Genomic DNA, 14,458 nt, shown 5'->3' with positions numbered 1-14,458 from the left:
TTTCTGTTTCTGCATTTTGTGGACTTTAAAACATTTGTATTTGCATTTTTCAAAAGATTAGAGAAGGATAGTGTATAAAAACTATAGAAGCCGTTGAAATGGTCCGAAATTTAGGATGTTCTATAAGAAAAAAAATAAGCTAGAGAAACATGATGGTTTCACTGTTGCGTGGCTTTTAGATCCTGCTCGTCCTCTGCATTATTTCCCCTGTTTTTTCACTTTATTTGTTCTCTGTTTTGCTGCTGCTCAGCTCACAACAGGAGGTTTGGCGGCTTGCCTTCCTTAAAGGCACAACCAAACAACAACATATCTTGAATGAATCTTTTTCTCTATTTATGGGTCGAATACGTTTTTCTTTCTCTGAATCAAAGACTTTTTGGTTGACTTGATTCAAAAGTGGCATTTTCTTGCATTCAGCCATCAGTGATGCGTGTCATGTCCTTGTTCATGTGTTTGTTCATTCTCCGTGTTTGAAGACACATAGGACACCTGCCTAAAATATGATAAAATAGTTTTACAAAAGTATTCTTTTACTGTCTTAAATTGTCGTTGTGTTGTTTGATTTACTGTAGATGAAACACATGGGCATGAGACACATGGGCTCTGTTTCTGCGCAGGTGGTCAAATGGTAGTTCCTGTTTTTCTGTGATGTGGCAGGAAATTAGGTCACATGGTGGAACACTGACAGAGCTGGCTCACCTAACCCAGATCTCTTTCTTGGAAGAAGTGTTGTTTTTTTTCTCTCTCTTACTCTCTTTTGTGCAGGTGTTTTCTTGCAAGTGCACCAGCTAGACACATATGATGTCAACATGTGACTGTCTGCATAACTAGTGTTTTCTCCAATGCACACGTAGCTGTTTTAGCTGGGTGCATTTATAAGTGAATCTTTGATCTGCAAATGGTGTCCTAATTTCATGTGCTGCGTGTGTGTGTGTGTGTGTGTGTGTGTTTAGTAGGTATGCCTGACATGCTCCGTGACCTCCATTAATTTCTCAGCATAGGCTCTGAGTGTGAGCGGTTTACCAGAACATAGTCGGCTCACAGGTGCAACACACGCACACACACAGATACTAGCCTGTGGTTTATGTTTGACAGCATACACACACTGTTTTTAGTAGCAACTACAGTACAATCCTTAGCGCTCAAATGTGCTGATGAGTGATACAGATGCCTTATACAGATATCAGTGTTTTTGTAAGTCTGGCAGGCTACAGGAAGGATTAAAAAGACATTAACAATAGGTCTGAGTAGCTGTAATTATTGTCTTTATGATTACTCTACTACTTGTCATTTTTTTCTTTTACTTTTTGTTCCAGTACGGCCTCAAAGGAGTGGCCTCAAAACCAGTGATTGTGTGTGCGTGGTCATTTCTCCGTCTGCCCTGAATAAGTTTATCAGGGAGGGAAGTGGCTTATGTGTTTTAACAGACTGATCAAGACGATAGAGCAAGAAGGGTTTACTGTAAGACTGCGTGTTTGTGTGCATGTGTGTGCGTGCTTTTGTGTATACATGTACACATGTTCATGTGTGTCTGTTTTTTCTACCTGCCAGTAAAGGGTTGCAGTGACATTGCTTTCCAGAAACAGAACAGTTAGTTTCCTCTAAGTATCTGGCATCTGCTGCAAGTGCTTTATTTCAACCAAGAACATTTTGAAAGCACATGATCCCAAAACACTCGTGATTTTAGGATCATAACAAAGGATTCCAACATAATATATACTTGATATGATAAATAGTCTGTGATCCTCAATCTCCATCCCTCTCTAACCCCCCAGGCCAGTTCAGGAGGTGTGCGCCGGTTCACCAAGCCCCCAGAGTCTCTGGAGCGCTCCCTGGAACTGTCCCGCCATCGCGGCCGCAAGAGAACTCAGAAGAGGCCCAACTACAAGAATCTGGGCGAGGACGAGGATGACGAAAGGGCGGGAGGAGGGGGAGGCGGAGGAGTAGAGGAGGGCTGGGATGATGAGAGCAGAGGAGGAGAGAGGGAGGGAGGCCGAGAGAGGGAGAAAGGAAAAGGTACAGAGGGAGGAGGAGGAGGTGGGAGTTCAAAGGGAAGCAGAGCGAGTGGGGAGACGGCGGAAGGTGAGTGTGTGTCTCGTCAGACACAGCAGTACAGGATTGTGTTTGTGAGTGTTTCTTGGCTCCTATCAAATCAGTCGCAGTCTCCCATGAAGCACCTTGGTTACCCAGCAGCAGCATCCCTCGTCTCCAAACAGAAAAGAGAGAGACTAACTAAACTAAAAGCACAGAATAACTAAAAAGATGATGGCAACTTAGCTTTTACTGTGAATTCCCTCAGATTTTTGCTTTTGGTTTGGTCAAATTGCTGTCATCTCCATACATTTACTTTTTAAGTGTTAAAAAGACAAATGTCAAAAAGTGAAAATGAAAAGTTGAGGCTAAAAGATCAACTAAAAATAGCCAAAGCAGAAAGAAAGTAAACTTAACCAAAAACATCCTCTTTGGCTAGTTTTGAGATGAGACCTCCCCATTTCTGCTGCTTCCCCTGTTTGGCACCTTGTTTTTATTTTTTCCCCACGGTTGCCATGGCTACCACTAATCACATGTCCAACACAATCTCCATGGCAAGTCAACTGTCCATTTCCACGGTGACCCACCATCCATCCTGTGCTCCTCACCTTTCCGCCTGTCTCTCACTCCTCTGTGCGTGTGTGTGTGTTTGTTAGTACTTGAGTGTGTGTGTTGAGTAGAAATGTGACCATTTCACTGATCTGAAATGACTCCTTCTTTACTTTGACTCATTCGACTCTTTTTGCAGAGAGTCTTTGTGCAGGGCTACACAATGATCAGTAATTATGATTCTGATAGCCCAAATGCAGAGTTGTTGTTTTGCAGCGTGGAATTTTGTACAAATAGCCTGCAGAGGAACAGATGGTTTCTCAATAAGACATGTACCACTTGGGGTGGACAAATGACACCTACCCTGTTTAACTGAAAAAGCTGATTGAATAAGAAACATTTTGAAAGACAGATGGTAATTTATGTGACATGCTGTACATCGCTGGCTATTAAGTAATGCATTGAAGATCAATATTTTGTTCTCTAATCAATAGTAAGCAGACATTGGTGGTATGATTGGCTCATCTTTGCTGCATTCCATCATTTTCTGAACCAGTGAAGGGTGAGAAGGAAGCACTTCAGTCTACATTCATAATCACCGGTGACAAGAGCCCATTTTGTGCTTTTGTTGTGTGTGTGTGATGTGAATGTGAATAATGTGCATTTAAAAAAAACCCTCCATAATGGACATTTATGTAAGTAAGTACAAAGTATTTGTGTGTGTGCACGCAGAGATAGAGATGGTGGTGATGGAGAAGTGTAAGGTGTCAGAACTGACGGAGCAGAACATCACTGATGAAGAGAAGACCGCCGCAGCCACCCGCACACACACACAGAGGAGCAGGTACATGTACACAACACGTGTACACGTGTTCCACCAGCCTGTCCTGTTGCAGCTATTACACCACCAAAGAGCTCTGAATATATTGTTCTGGACATCTGCCCTAGAGGTAGTAACCATTTTGCAGTTTTCGGAAGTGATCATCCCCCATCTGTGTGGAAGAAATTGCCAAATTAATATCTTTCCATGTTAATTCTGAGTTAGTTATTTTGAGTGATTTGAATTTACATTGGCCCTCAAAAACTCTTTGCTAAGAGCTCAAACTAAATCAAGTTAATTTGTAGTCTTACATGACCAAACAAATGAGCCATGATAGATCTTATTTTAACAGTCCACTTAAGTAAGGGTTAGGTTAGTGTACTAGTGCAGTTTCTGCAAATGCAAGTGATTTTGGGGAAATTCTCTGTCTTGCTCCCTGCTTTGATAATCAAATGAAATGTGTGCCTTCTTAAATCATCATTTAAAATAAGTTCACTACTGCTACCTTAAGTGTCCACCTGCAGGTTCTTCACCAAATATTCTCCACTCAGGCTGTAAAAACCCTAACAAATCTAATGGTGAAGATACTTTAGATTCTCCCCTCCTTGGCCTCAGTGCTGAGTGAATTGCAGCACCTGTAGCCCACATTTTGGCATCATATAAAGGTCCCAAAGTCTGGAAATCTGCACAGGCTATCCCATTACATCAAGGGTTTGATCCTAGTGAATTAAATTACTACCATCTGATTTCCAAATTGTCATACTCGTGGAATCCCTTGTAAATTCTCAACCGAGACCAATTTGAGTCAGTAAAATGACATATTAAAGCCAGAGCAATCAGGATTCACAGCTGCATTATGTGTGCTCAACAATATTATTGAAGCACTAGATAATCATCAGCTCTGTGCCACACTCACAGACCTATCTAGACTCATGGTATTTTATTTGAAAAACTATGTTCAATTTGAATAGTACTGCCAATCGCTGCCCATAGCACAGGAAGTAAAAGACAAGCATTTTTTAAATATTTGAATTTGATTGCAGATGGGCCGTGTCAATATTGGCGCCATTAATCTGAACACAGCACTTTGAGGTCACATGACATTTTATCATTGTTAAGACTGAACTCGGGGAAAAAAAGTGGTTTCAAGTACTGTACAAATGGAATTAGTACCAAAAACATGTGAAATTGTATTCCCTCATTTCAGTTGAACATTTTAAAAGGTAATACTTTCTTTTTTGTGAAAATGTATAATGCGTGTCCGTCTATGTTTAAACTGTACATTTTTTGTGCACAGGTCTCTCTCGAAAAAGAGATCCAGATCTCAGTGAGACTACCTGTGTAAATAAAGGACTAAAAATCTGATCACACTTAACTGCCAGATACCGGAAAGAATGAATAAAAAGAAAGACTAAGTGTTGTAACCGTCATAGACTGATGATATCTTCTCTATCTCTCTGCAGACCGTTCTTAGACATGGTGTACAGTGCTCTCGACTGTACAAACGATGACTACCATGCCCTGTTTGTCCTCTGCCTGCTTTACGCTGTCTCACACAGCAAAGGTTGGCCTTTCTTTGCATGTAGACGCATGCATTCATTTATGCTGTTGTTTTGTGTAACACAGTTTATGGTGCCAAATTGTATTGTGTTATACTCATGGGTGTTGGTGAGAGTTGGCTAAATAAAAGAAAAACCTGTTCTGTAATGCAGTGCAGTCCAACAGTACCATAAATTACATCCTTCAGAATGACAGTTGAATCAACATTTGTCTAAGACAGAGAGTTTTATTAATCAGTGTATGACTCCTCGTTTCCCAGAATCCCTACAACAGAAGAGTTATAACCAGAGTTATAACATTTTAACAAACATTTAACACCTGTGATCCTTTTCATGTTTATGCCATTAAGTCTGGATGCACTTTCTTTCTCGTGTGATCCGTCTGCCTGTCTGTAGGTATAAACAGAGATCTCCTAGAGCGTCTACAGTTACCAGTCCCTGACCAGGAGAGAAGCTCCTACAGCCTGGTGCTGGCAGAGAGACTGATCAGGGTTATGAGCCAGGCAGCACAGCCAGGTAAGACACACACGGTCACCTGCCTTTGGGATCATAAAATTTTTATGCCTTTGCACAAGCGACAGTCGCGGCCAGAGGCATTATGTTTTCAGGTTGCCCATCTGTCCGTCAATATTTGCGTCTGTCTGACGCATTCTCGTGAACTCGATAACTCAGGAAACACCTTGAAGGACTTTCTTCAATTTTGGCACAGACGTCTACTTGGACTCAAGGATGAACAGATCAGATTTTAGTGGTCAGAGGTCAAGGTCACTCTGAACTCCTGTCTGTCTCATTTTCGTGAAGTTGATATTTCAGGAACACCTGGAGGGGATTTCATTACATCTGGCACAAACTTTGACTCGAAAAAGTCTTGGGTGGTGACAGCAAGCTTTTGCGCATTGTCCCGCTGCAGATTAGATTTGAGGCACTGAGTTGAACCTGAGCAGAATTCATTCAGCTTCTTCTGTCTTCTCTCACATCATCAATAAACACACAGTGACCCAGTTCCATTGGAAACAAAGCCTGCCCTGCTTTTTTCCTTCCCATCTTTCTGGTACATCTTTTGCCCAAAGAGCGCTGGTGAACCATCTGTTACTGTTCTTGTGAAGTCTTCTCTTTATGGTAGTTTGGTTAATTATGAGCTTTCCTCCTGGAGATTGTTCTGCACTTGCAGTAATGGAGGGTTTCTCTGCACTATGGAAAGTTGGTTGGTTTAATTACTTGTGGTCCCTTGAAAAAGAGGTGGCTACATATTAAAGAGCCATCATTCCAACTTAAAACAGATTATCTGCACTTCAAGCCCGTATTGATTATATAACTATAACTTGAATATGTTTTGGAGAATGGCTTAAACAACAATTGTGTTTCTGTCCCAAATATCATGGCGGCCACTGCACAAGGACTTTGACTCTGTTTTTTGTTTTGCTTAATGAACGCACACACTAATAGACATACAGCAGAACAAGAACAACAAAGCTGAAATTACAGTTAAATCAAAGTTAAATTTACATTTATATATCCCTATATCATTGTATCAATAGAAACTTCACAATCTGTGCAGCAAATATAATTCTCTACCCTGAGAACCTTGACCTACTGTTCCTCCACTAGTCAACCACAAGCTCATTGCTTTTGCTGATATTGAGCTTCAGCTGACTGTCATTACACCATGTGACTATCAGTCCCCAGTACTCCCCTGTAAAACTAGTGTCAAAGTGTCACTGAAAATTACTCATTGGAATTACTCATTTCAATATAGTGGAAATGTCTATTTCAACACAAAATGCACTTCTTCTGTCATGAGTCTGGACAGACATGAATTTAAACTAACTTAACTGGTTGGTGGAGGTATACAACTGTGGGATGTACTTCTTGTATATATCCTTATCCTTACCTAAATTACCAATTCAGTCAGTCCCTCAGTCACTAGTAGCTCAAAAGACACATATGTGTTCATATCATGTTATGAACACATTTTAATCATATATTATACATTAAGATAGTACTTATTATTCCATCTATATACAGAACCTTCTTAAGCCAACATGTAACTACAGTAAGGTATCATCATTCTCTTTGTGTGTGTGTGTGTGTGTGTAGATGGTAAGGTGCGTCTTGCTACCCTGGAGCTGACCTGCCTTTTATTAAAACAGTCTGTGCTGTCTGGAAACCACTGCATAATCAAAGACGTTCATCTGGCCTGCCTGGAGGTACAGCACACACAAACATGAGCTGCTCTAGAACTCCTCCTCCTCATTTACTCCTTCTGACTCTTCCTCTCATCCTCCCTCTCCTGCTACCTGCATCTCTCCATTTTTCTTTCTCATCCTTCTGGGAAATTTCAAATGTCACCTTCCTTTACTTAAGGGCAAATCCTCCCCACCCTCTCTTTCTCAACACTCTTTTCTCAGGATTTCCCTTTTGAAACCTGATCATAGTGTGTCTACAGTCATTTTTCTGAGCCGGTCTGACCAGATTTCACTTTGTACTGATATTAGTTACTTTAACATCACTCAGGGTTTCTGCTTGAACCACTGACACAGTTTAACAAACATCTTTGGGTCAAATTGTGATGTTGAGGCCAGGAATTGCGCTCCTTATTTTTAGTCAACATTTAGTTTGTCAACTTGTGACATCAGCCTCTCTACTGTGTGCTATCCAATAAAGACAAAATAACCTTAGAAAAATAGTCTGTTAATGTTATATTACGTTGGCCCTGACGCTGCTAACTCTCTTTCCGCCTTGCTGTGGTGAAATAGCTGACTAGTCATGCTACTAATCTCTGACAGGAAAACAGGCCGTCGATTTTAAGTTTAGTGTATTCAGTGTTAATCACACATGGCTTCACATTGTTGAAGGATTACCGTCCCTAAAACTACTTTCATTCTAAGTCACTGCAGCAAGAACATTGGCCTTACAAAACACAGCTCAGGGGTTGCAACATTATCTAGCAGTTGCAATATATCATACCCAATTCATACTAAGTGTGGGGTTCACAGGTCGATACTCCTTACTCCTCCGTTTACAGGAGCATTACATTAGTTGTGCTTTGATGTTAAAGGATAATTTTGTTATTTCTAAATCTGGACCCTAATTTTAGGGTCCTACTTTTGGGTTTGAATTAACTGATGGGCACAAAAAGTTTTGGAATTGGTCCAATAGACCAAGCCAACGGTCTGTTTCTGGTTCAACAGCTGTTTCTGGTTCAACAAAAAGGATATTTCACATCTATCTCTGTAGCGACCCTTTCCGTAGTGTTGTCAGACACTTCAAATAATAGTCTGAGCCTTTCAGTGGCAAAAATTATCACTTTTAGTGGACATGCTTTGTTGATTGGAGTTGCCCTAAATTTTCTGGAATTTCTGGCCATCTGTTTGAACATACCATAAACTGTATGTGAAGATGGATGTCTCCACTTCCTCCCATTGTACAAAAACGAAGCCAAAATGCCAGATATGGGCACTGCCATCATGGGCTGGAGCCTGCACAGAGGTGACTGGGGCTGGAGGTGAAGTATTGAGGTCCCACTCATATACCCGCCCAACTCAATGGCAGGGTAGAATTAGCCGTCAATCATGAAGTCACACCCCCTTTTTTTATAGGATGAATTGAATCAGCCAAAATAATTTTTAAAAAATGAACACTTGAACATACATCAATCCTTTAACAACCTAAAATGACAGAAAACATCTTTATGAAAAAGTCATTTGATGTGATGTCCGATCTGCTAACATAGAGGAGCTGTCATGTTGTGCACCTTTATACACAGTCTAAAAATAGACATTTAATGACCTAAAGTCTGTGTTTACTTCTGTGTGTCATATGAATGATGGGCCACGCTGTGGGTTTGCAATTATTTAGTTCTGTTTATACTTCATGTTTGTGTTTGCAGGGCGCTAGAGAAGAAAGTCTGCATTTACTGCGGAGATTTTACAAGGTGAGTACACAGTAACACACGTCAATGCACACTCCTTTTAGATAACAAGACACTTATCTACCCAATGAACAAATGCAAGCACCACAATTTAGGGGGCTTAACAAAAAATAGGAACAATGAGCCAGGCAGGTCAACAGCCGATCTGTTGTTAAAACCAGTTCTTCTTGAGAACCGAGTCAGATGAAAAGCTGATATAGCTGTAGAGTCTGATTTGTCGGACATCTATGTGGTTGTGTGCATGTGCACCTATTATAACTGAAACCATTTCCCTGATAGTGTCACAGGTAAAACTGAAAGTGTTTCCCATGTATACCATACAATGCTAAATCAACACACTTAGGCAGAATTTTTTCAGTTCAGTCAGTGCTTTCTGTTTCTCTTTGAGTCTCTTTGGATATCAGTTTTGGAATCAGTCACAGGTCGGTTTGCCTGACTTTTCGCAACCCAGTCACGTGGACTAAGAGACGAAGAAAACTTCTATTTTAGCATCAAAAAATCGTGAAGTGCTGACTCCAATCATAACATTTGAAAAAAAATCAGTCAATCTTTATTTATACAGCGATTTGTGCAAAGCTCTGGCAGTATCACGTTTGGAAGAGGTATGCCTGCAGCAGTTTAGTATCTTCTGATCAATGGCAGTCCTTGTTTGGTGAGTCATTGGCCTGTTGTGTCCAACAGCAGAAGAATGCACTTACAACAGGGAGACTGCCAGAAATATAACCATGGACACAAGCAAAAAGAGCACATACAGTATTACCGGAAAGTGCCGTGAGAGTGTGGATCCGTCCACACACTGTTTTTACTATCTACACACACACACAGCCTGCACATACACATGAGTCAGCAGAGTGTATGGTATTGACATTGGACTTAACAAAAATGTTAAAGAGAAGGAAAATATGAAAGATGGAGCCTGGGTAAATGATAATGTTTCCAAGACACAGCTGTGCTTTGTTTAATTGATCATTTGATTTATATATGTACTACTAGCGACATAATTGCTGACAGATTTACGTTTCAAGACTATAATAGGGCATGAATGTGTATGATCATAATCCATATTTATAGTTATAAGCACAAATCTGATTTTGAATTGGAAATATCTCCTGCGAGTTGGATCTGAGCAAGATTACAGTGTACCCTTGTGGCCCTATGGGCCTTTGTTGTTTATCAGTACCAATATATAATTTCCATTTCATCTCTGTGTACTGCCACTATCAATCAAAAACAGCTATGGACCAAACACAGCATATAACATTCCAGTATGGCATGTAACATACAGCAGTTTAATGGGTGGCTGCCTTAGCACTGTTCAAGGATGAAGCCAAAACAAGAAAAAGGAACAGAGTGGGCAGTGCATGCATGATGAGTGGGATATGTTTATAATTCAGAACAGTGTGCACATAGGGCTGCACAATTAGACACATGCTTATTTCTGCTTTTATGCATACCCACATCTTGTTGTGTTTATGCGTCTGGGCTTTTGACAGCTGAGGAGGTGAAACTCAATACTTTTCCTTTTCCTAACATTGTGTGACATATTTTTAACCGGCTTCTAATTTTATTATGTCATCACAGGGCGAGGAGATCTTTCTGGACATGTTTGAAGATGAATACAGGAGCATGACGGTCAGTCAGCCTTCACTTTCTTTGTTTCTCTCCTTGAAAAATGAAACACAAGTTACTTAATTGAGCTCAGAAGTATATTCTTGATGTTGCTTATGTCTGTACTAATGCACGTGTGCATGTTGCAGAGTAAACCGCTAAATGTGGAGTATCTAATGATGGATGCCTCAATACTACTGCCACCCACCGGTACCCCCCTGACTGGCATCGACTTTGTCAAGAGACTGCCATGTGGAGATGTGGAGAAGACACGCAGAGTGCGTCCTCACACACACACTCAAGCGCCAGTCCACATTGCATGTAACACTTGAAAAATCGATCACTCTCAAAACGACAGGTTGTTAGGTTCCTGCAAAGTCAGGAAATCAACCAAGTGGAAGTAGTTTTACTTAAATGATGCGTGGCATTCATGAATTACAGTCTTGGAATGCCAGTGTCATAACATTGACAGTTCAATACACTGACACTCTCATACCAGATGTACCTCATGTTACATTCTTTTGGTTTGATGGCAGAATGGCAGCACTCCAAAGCTCAGATGAAAGATAAAATGTATTGGCCTGATTTCTGAAAGTGATAAAACATTGTGTGATTGTTTGTGTTAATGTCTGAACCATTGTTTTTTTAATAGGATCTTTTTGGAACTGTCAGTGTCAGACAAGATGATTGATTTAAGATAAAATCTAACTGTTTGTACTTGTACATATCCACTCTCTCTACAGGCGATCCGTGTCTTCTTCATGTTGCGGTCCTTATCGCTTCAGCTTCAGGGAGAACCTGAGACACAGCTGCCTCTGACCAGACCTGAAGACCTTATCAAGACAGATGACGTATTAGATCTTAGTAAGACACACAGGCATGCTGTATACTTTACTAAAGCAGACCACAGGCTACAGGACAGCTCACGTTTTTATTTATTCATCATTTTTACAGACTTCAGGGTAGGCAAATATGTTAGAAAAACCAACATTAACACTAATCAGTGCAATAAAAGTAGAATCTAAGAAAGGCCATTGCCTCCTTAACCACAAGAGCAGGAGAAAAGCATAAATACTTAAAACACATCAGTTATTCTCCGTCTCTCTACCGCACTCACATTCTCTGCAAAAGAAAGCACTGGGTCTGCAACACAGACATACGAGTACAATACCCAGACACTGGTACATGCAAACACTCACAACCACAACAACGCAGAGACGAGCTTACAGACACACTCACGAGTGCACACAGCTTCCCACACGCTCAGAGAACCTGAACAACCCTCCCTTACAGGTGTGCAGATGATGTTATGGAAACTTGCACGAGGTTAGCTCTGCATTGCAGGATATCACAAGTACATTTGCATTGTAATGTGAACAGTTGTGATGACGCCATCACACTCTGTGCTCGAACTTTGCAAATCTGTAATCATAACAGCGCTCCACTTCTTGGTAACTAAAGGTAGACCGCAACTCAGCTACCTACTAATAGTAACCTGTTGTGTAGGTGTGTTTATTTAAAAGATGATTTTGGAATCCATTTTTGTCACACATGGCCTGTCCTAAGGTCGTAGGATATTATGGGATAAGCCTGGCTTCACTTAATTTATGTATTATTATCACTGTCAACAAATCCCATGAAAAGGCTGAAACTAGACAGGTTGGGAGGGAAGGGAAGTTTTGACAGGTAACAACCAATAATAACCACAATGAAAAAAGATTGGTGCTAAAATAAATGCATTAGTTAGAGCTAATGATTGACACCAACATTAAATTACATGTAAAAGATAATAAAATCACAAGAAAATAAATTGTTAAAGCTCAAGAGAAGATGCATTAAAAGACAACAAAAGCAAGTGGATAAATAGCTACAAATTAAAAGCAAGTGGTGTAGCTCAATTATTGGACAGCCACAGTAAACAGTAATGTTTTAAGGCCTGATTAAAATGTCTTTTTATTTAAACTTATTTGTAAGTTCAAATGATGAAAATGGGAGTCGGTGTACCATTAAAATCTAAAACCAATTCTGAGAAGAGGGGAGAAGAGTTCATTGTAAATTCCACTGGGTTGTTTACTTAGCTGTGATGACTGTACCATCTGTGGTGAATCATAGCCTTAAAGAGTTATCATATTATCTGTGATGAACGAGCTGCAGTTTCGGTACTTTTTGGAAACGCATTCGCTGCAAAATCATTAATTTGAACCTGACAAAAGTGGCCTGATGAATGGATCAAACCAATGACCCAGCACCATGAGATACTGAAATGTGTCACTGTTGTGTTGCTGTGTGTTTCTGCATTAGAATGTTGCCAATTTCATTTTTTAAATTAGTTTTTGTCTCCAGAGTGCTTGAAACAGCTGTAAATAGCTGATATCAACAGCTGGCCTAGATATAATTCTTAACTGTTCTTAACCTAGTTATTGCCTTAAGATCTATCATATCATGTGTGGCGTTGCTTTAAGTAATTCTCACCTGAAAAGATTATTTCAAACAATGTCTGCTCAGTGATAATGATTATCTGTCTTGTGTTTAACTCCACCCATGTAAAATAATTCCCGTGTTGGATTTTCCTCTGCTTCTGTTTGGCGGTTGACTAAGAGCCCACTCTTAAAGAGGAATGGTGGGGAGCGGGAGGGTTTTTCCTCATGGGCTGGGGGATTTAACCTGCAACCTCCCACCCACAAATTCTTTTTCTGACCATCAGGCCACCACTGCCTCCGTTTCACCACATCCTCTTGAAATTGTTGAATCACAGAGCGTTTGCTAAGGTCTGTACCCGTATGTTGTGTCAGTGGAGTGCTCGCCTTGTGGTTGCAGATAAGGACGTACAAGTGGAAGGTCCTGTTGCATTCCTATCAATAGGAAAAAAAAGAAGGAAAGTATGCTTGAGGAAGTCCTACCTACCTAGCTGTGGTTGCATGTCTGTGCAAATGAACATGCGAAGACATTATTCATTGTGATACTGTTAAACATAGTCTGCAGTTGGCTGTGAAGTGCATTAATGGAAGTTAGTGGAAGAAATTTACATAGTAAAACTTACAATTTGTGTTTTGGTCCATGTGAGTAGTTGAAAGTGATGAATTATTACAATTGTTCAAAAAGTAACTTTTGAGGAATCTGACAGAGACTTTATGTGTCAGGTTTTTCTTGTGAGTTTGCTCAAGTGGGACCAGTTTTCTTCTAAGGATTCTCTTGAGGATCAAGTGATGAGGCCTGGGACTAAACTAGTCACATGGTTTTTTTTTTTATCTCACGCACCAGTAGACAGTCACTTTATTGTCTCCCTTCAGTAATGTTTGTGCTACCTAGCCTACTTATTAGGGACACTTGATAGGTCAAGGGAATACTTGCTGGGACAGCGTGTGTTGAACACTGCACTGTGATCTGGTGCCTTTTACTGAACAGCTTTAGTCAAATCTTGCTCAATGGTACTTTGGTAGTAGCTAAAAAAGGGAGATCAGAGGTTGTTATCTGAGTCAGAAAAACTGAATCAAAGAACCCCATTTCTGAAGAATTCAAAACCTGTGCAATAAATAGCATCATCAACATGTTTGCTGAATGATTTATGATACATGACAAAACTCCTGGCACAGCCCGTATGCCTTCAAACACTGAAACAATTAGTCCTATTTAATTTGCTTAAGCAGCAGTATTTCTTTTGTTCTTAACTTCCCTATTCTGGGAAAAGGAGGAAATTCGATCATTTGCTTGACTAATATTTGGAAACATTGTGTACCTCATGAAACCAAATCTTAAAGTTGCTTCCCTTCGATTTGAAGGAAACCGTCATTGTTTCAGTGATTCCAAAAAAGCTATTAGATAGAGTCATCTTGTCATCTAGTAAATGTTCCACATTTTTCAACCTTTTTTCACAAGGCAAGTTGACACACCCCCGCCTTCTGTAGTCAAAAGTAAAGTACAAGTTGGGGGTGGAAGGGTTTTTTCCCAGCTGGTCTGGGG

General features: G+C 40.3%; 1 protein-coding gene across 4 annotated transcripts in view; it reads left to right on the top strand.

Annotated features, from left to right (window-relative positions):
* The window catches only part of clec16a (C-type lectin domain containing 16A), a 36,752-nt gene that overhangs the window by 12,336 nt on the left and 9,958 nt on the right, over positions 1 to 14,458 (top strand). For 3 of the 4 annotated variants that reach the window (XM_070847273.1, XM_070847272.1, XM_070847269.1), the window contains exons 10-18: positions 1,776 to 2,082; positions 3,313 to 3,424; positions 4,864 to 4,964; positions 5,356 to 5,475; positions 7,057 to 7,166; positions 8,849 to 8,893; positions 10,472 to 10,522; positions 10,648 to 10,776; positions 11,242 to 11,362. In XM_070847273.1, the coding sequence (XP_070703374.1) occupies positions 1,776 to 2,082; positions 3,313 to 3,424; positions 4,864 to 4,964; positions 5,356 to 5,475; positions 7,057 to 7,166; positions 8,849 to 8,893; positions 10,472 to 10,522; positions 10,648 to 10,776; positions 11,242 to 11,362 (1,096 nt within the window). The remainder of the gene's footprint in view (positions 1 to 1,775; positions 2,083 to 3,312; positions 3,425 to 4,863; positions 4,965 to 5,355; positions 5,476 to 7,056; positions 7,167 to 8,848; positions 8,894 to 10,471; positions 10,523 to 10,647; positions 10,777 to 11,241; positions 11,363 to 14,458) is intronic. The other variant, XM_070847270.1, reaches the window with a different exon arrangement.

This window comes from Pempheris klunzingeri, chromosome 17 (assembly GCF_042242105.1).
Source record: "Pempheris klunzingeri isolate RE-2024b chromosome 17, fPemKlu1.hap1, whole genome shotgun sequence".
NCBI classification, from domain to species: Eukaryota; Metazoa; Chordata; class Actinopteri; order Acropomatiformes; family Pempheridae; genus Pempheris; species Pempheris klunzingeri.
Note: the sequence above shows the minus strand (reverse complement) of the source record. Positions and strands in the feature narration are given on the sequence as shown.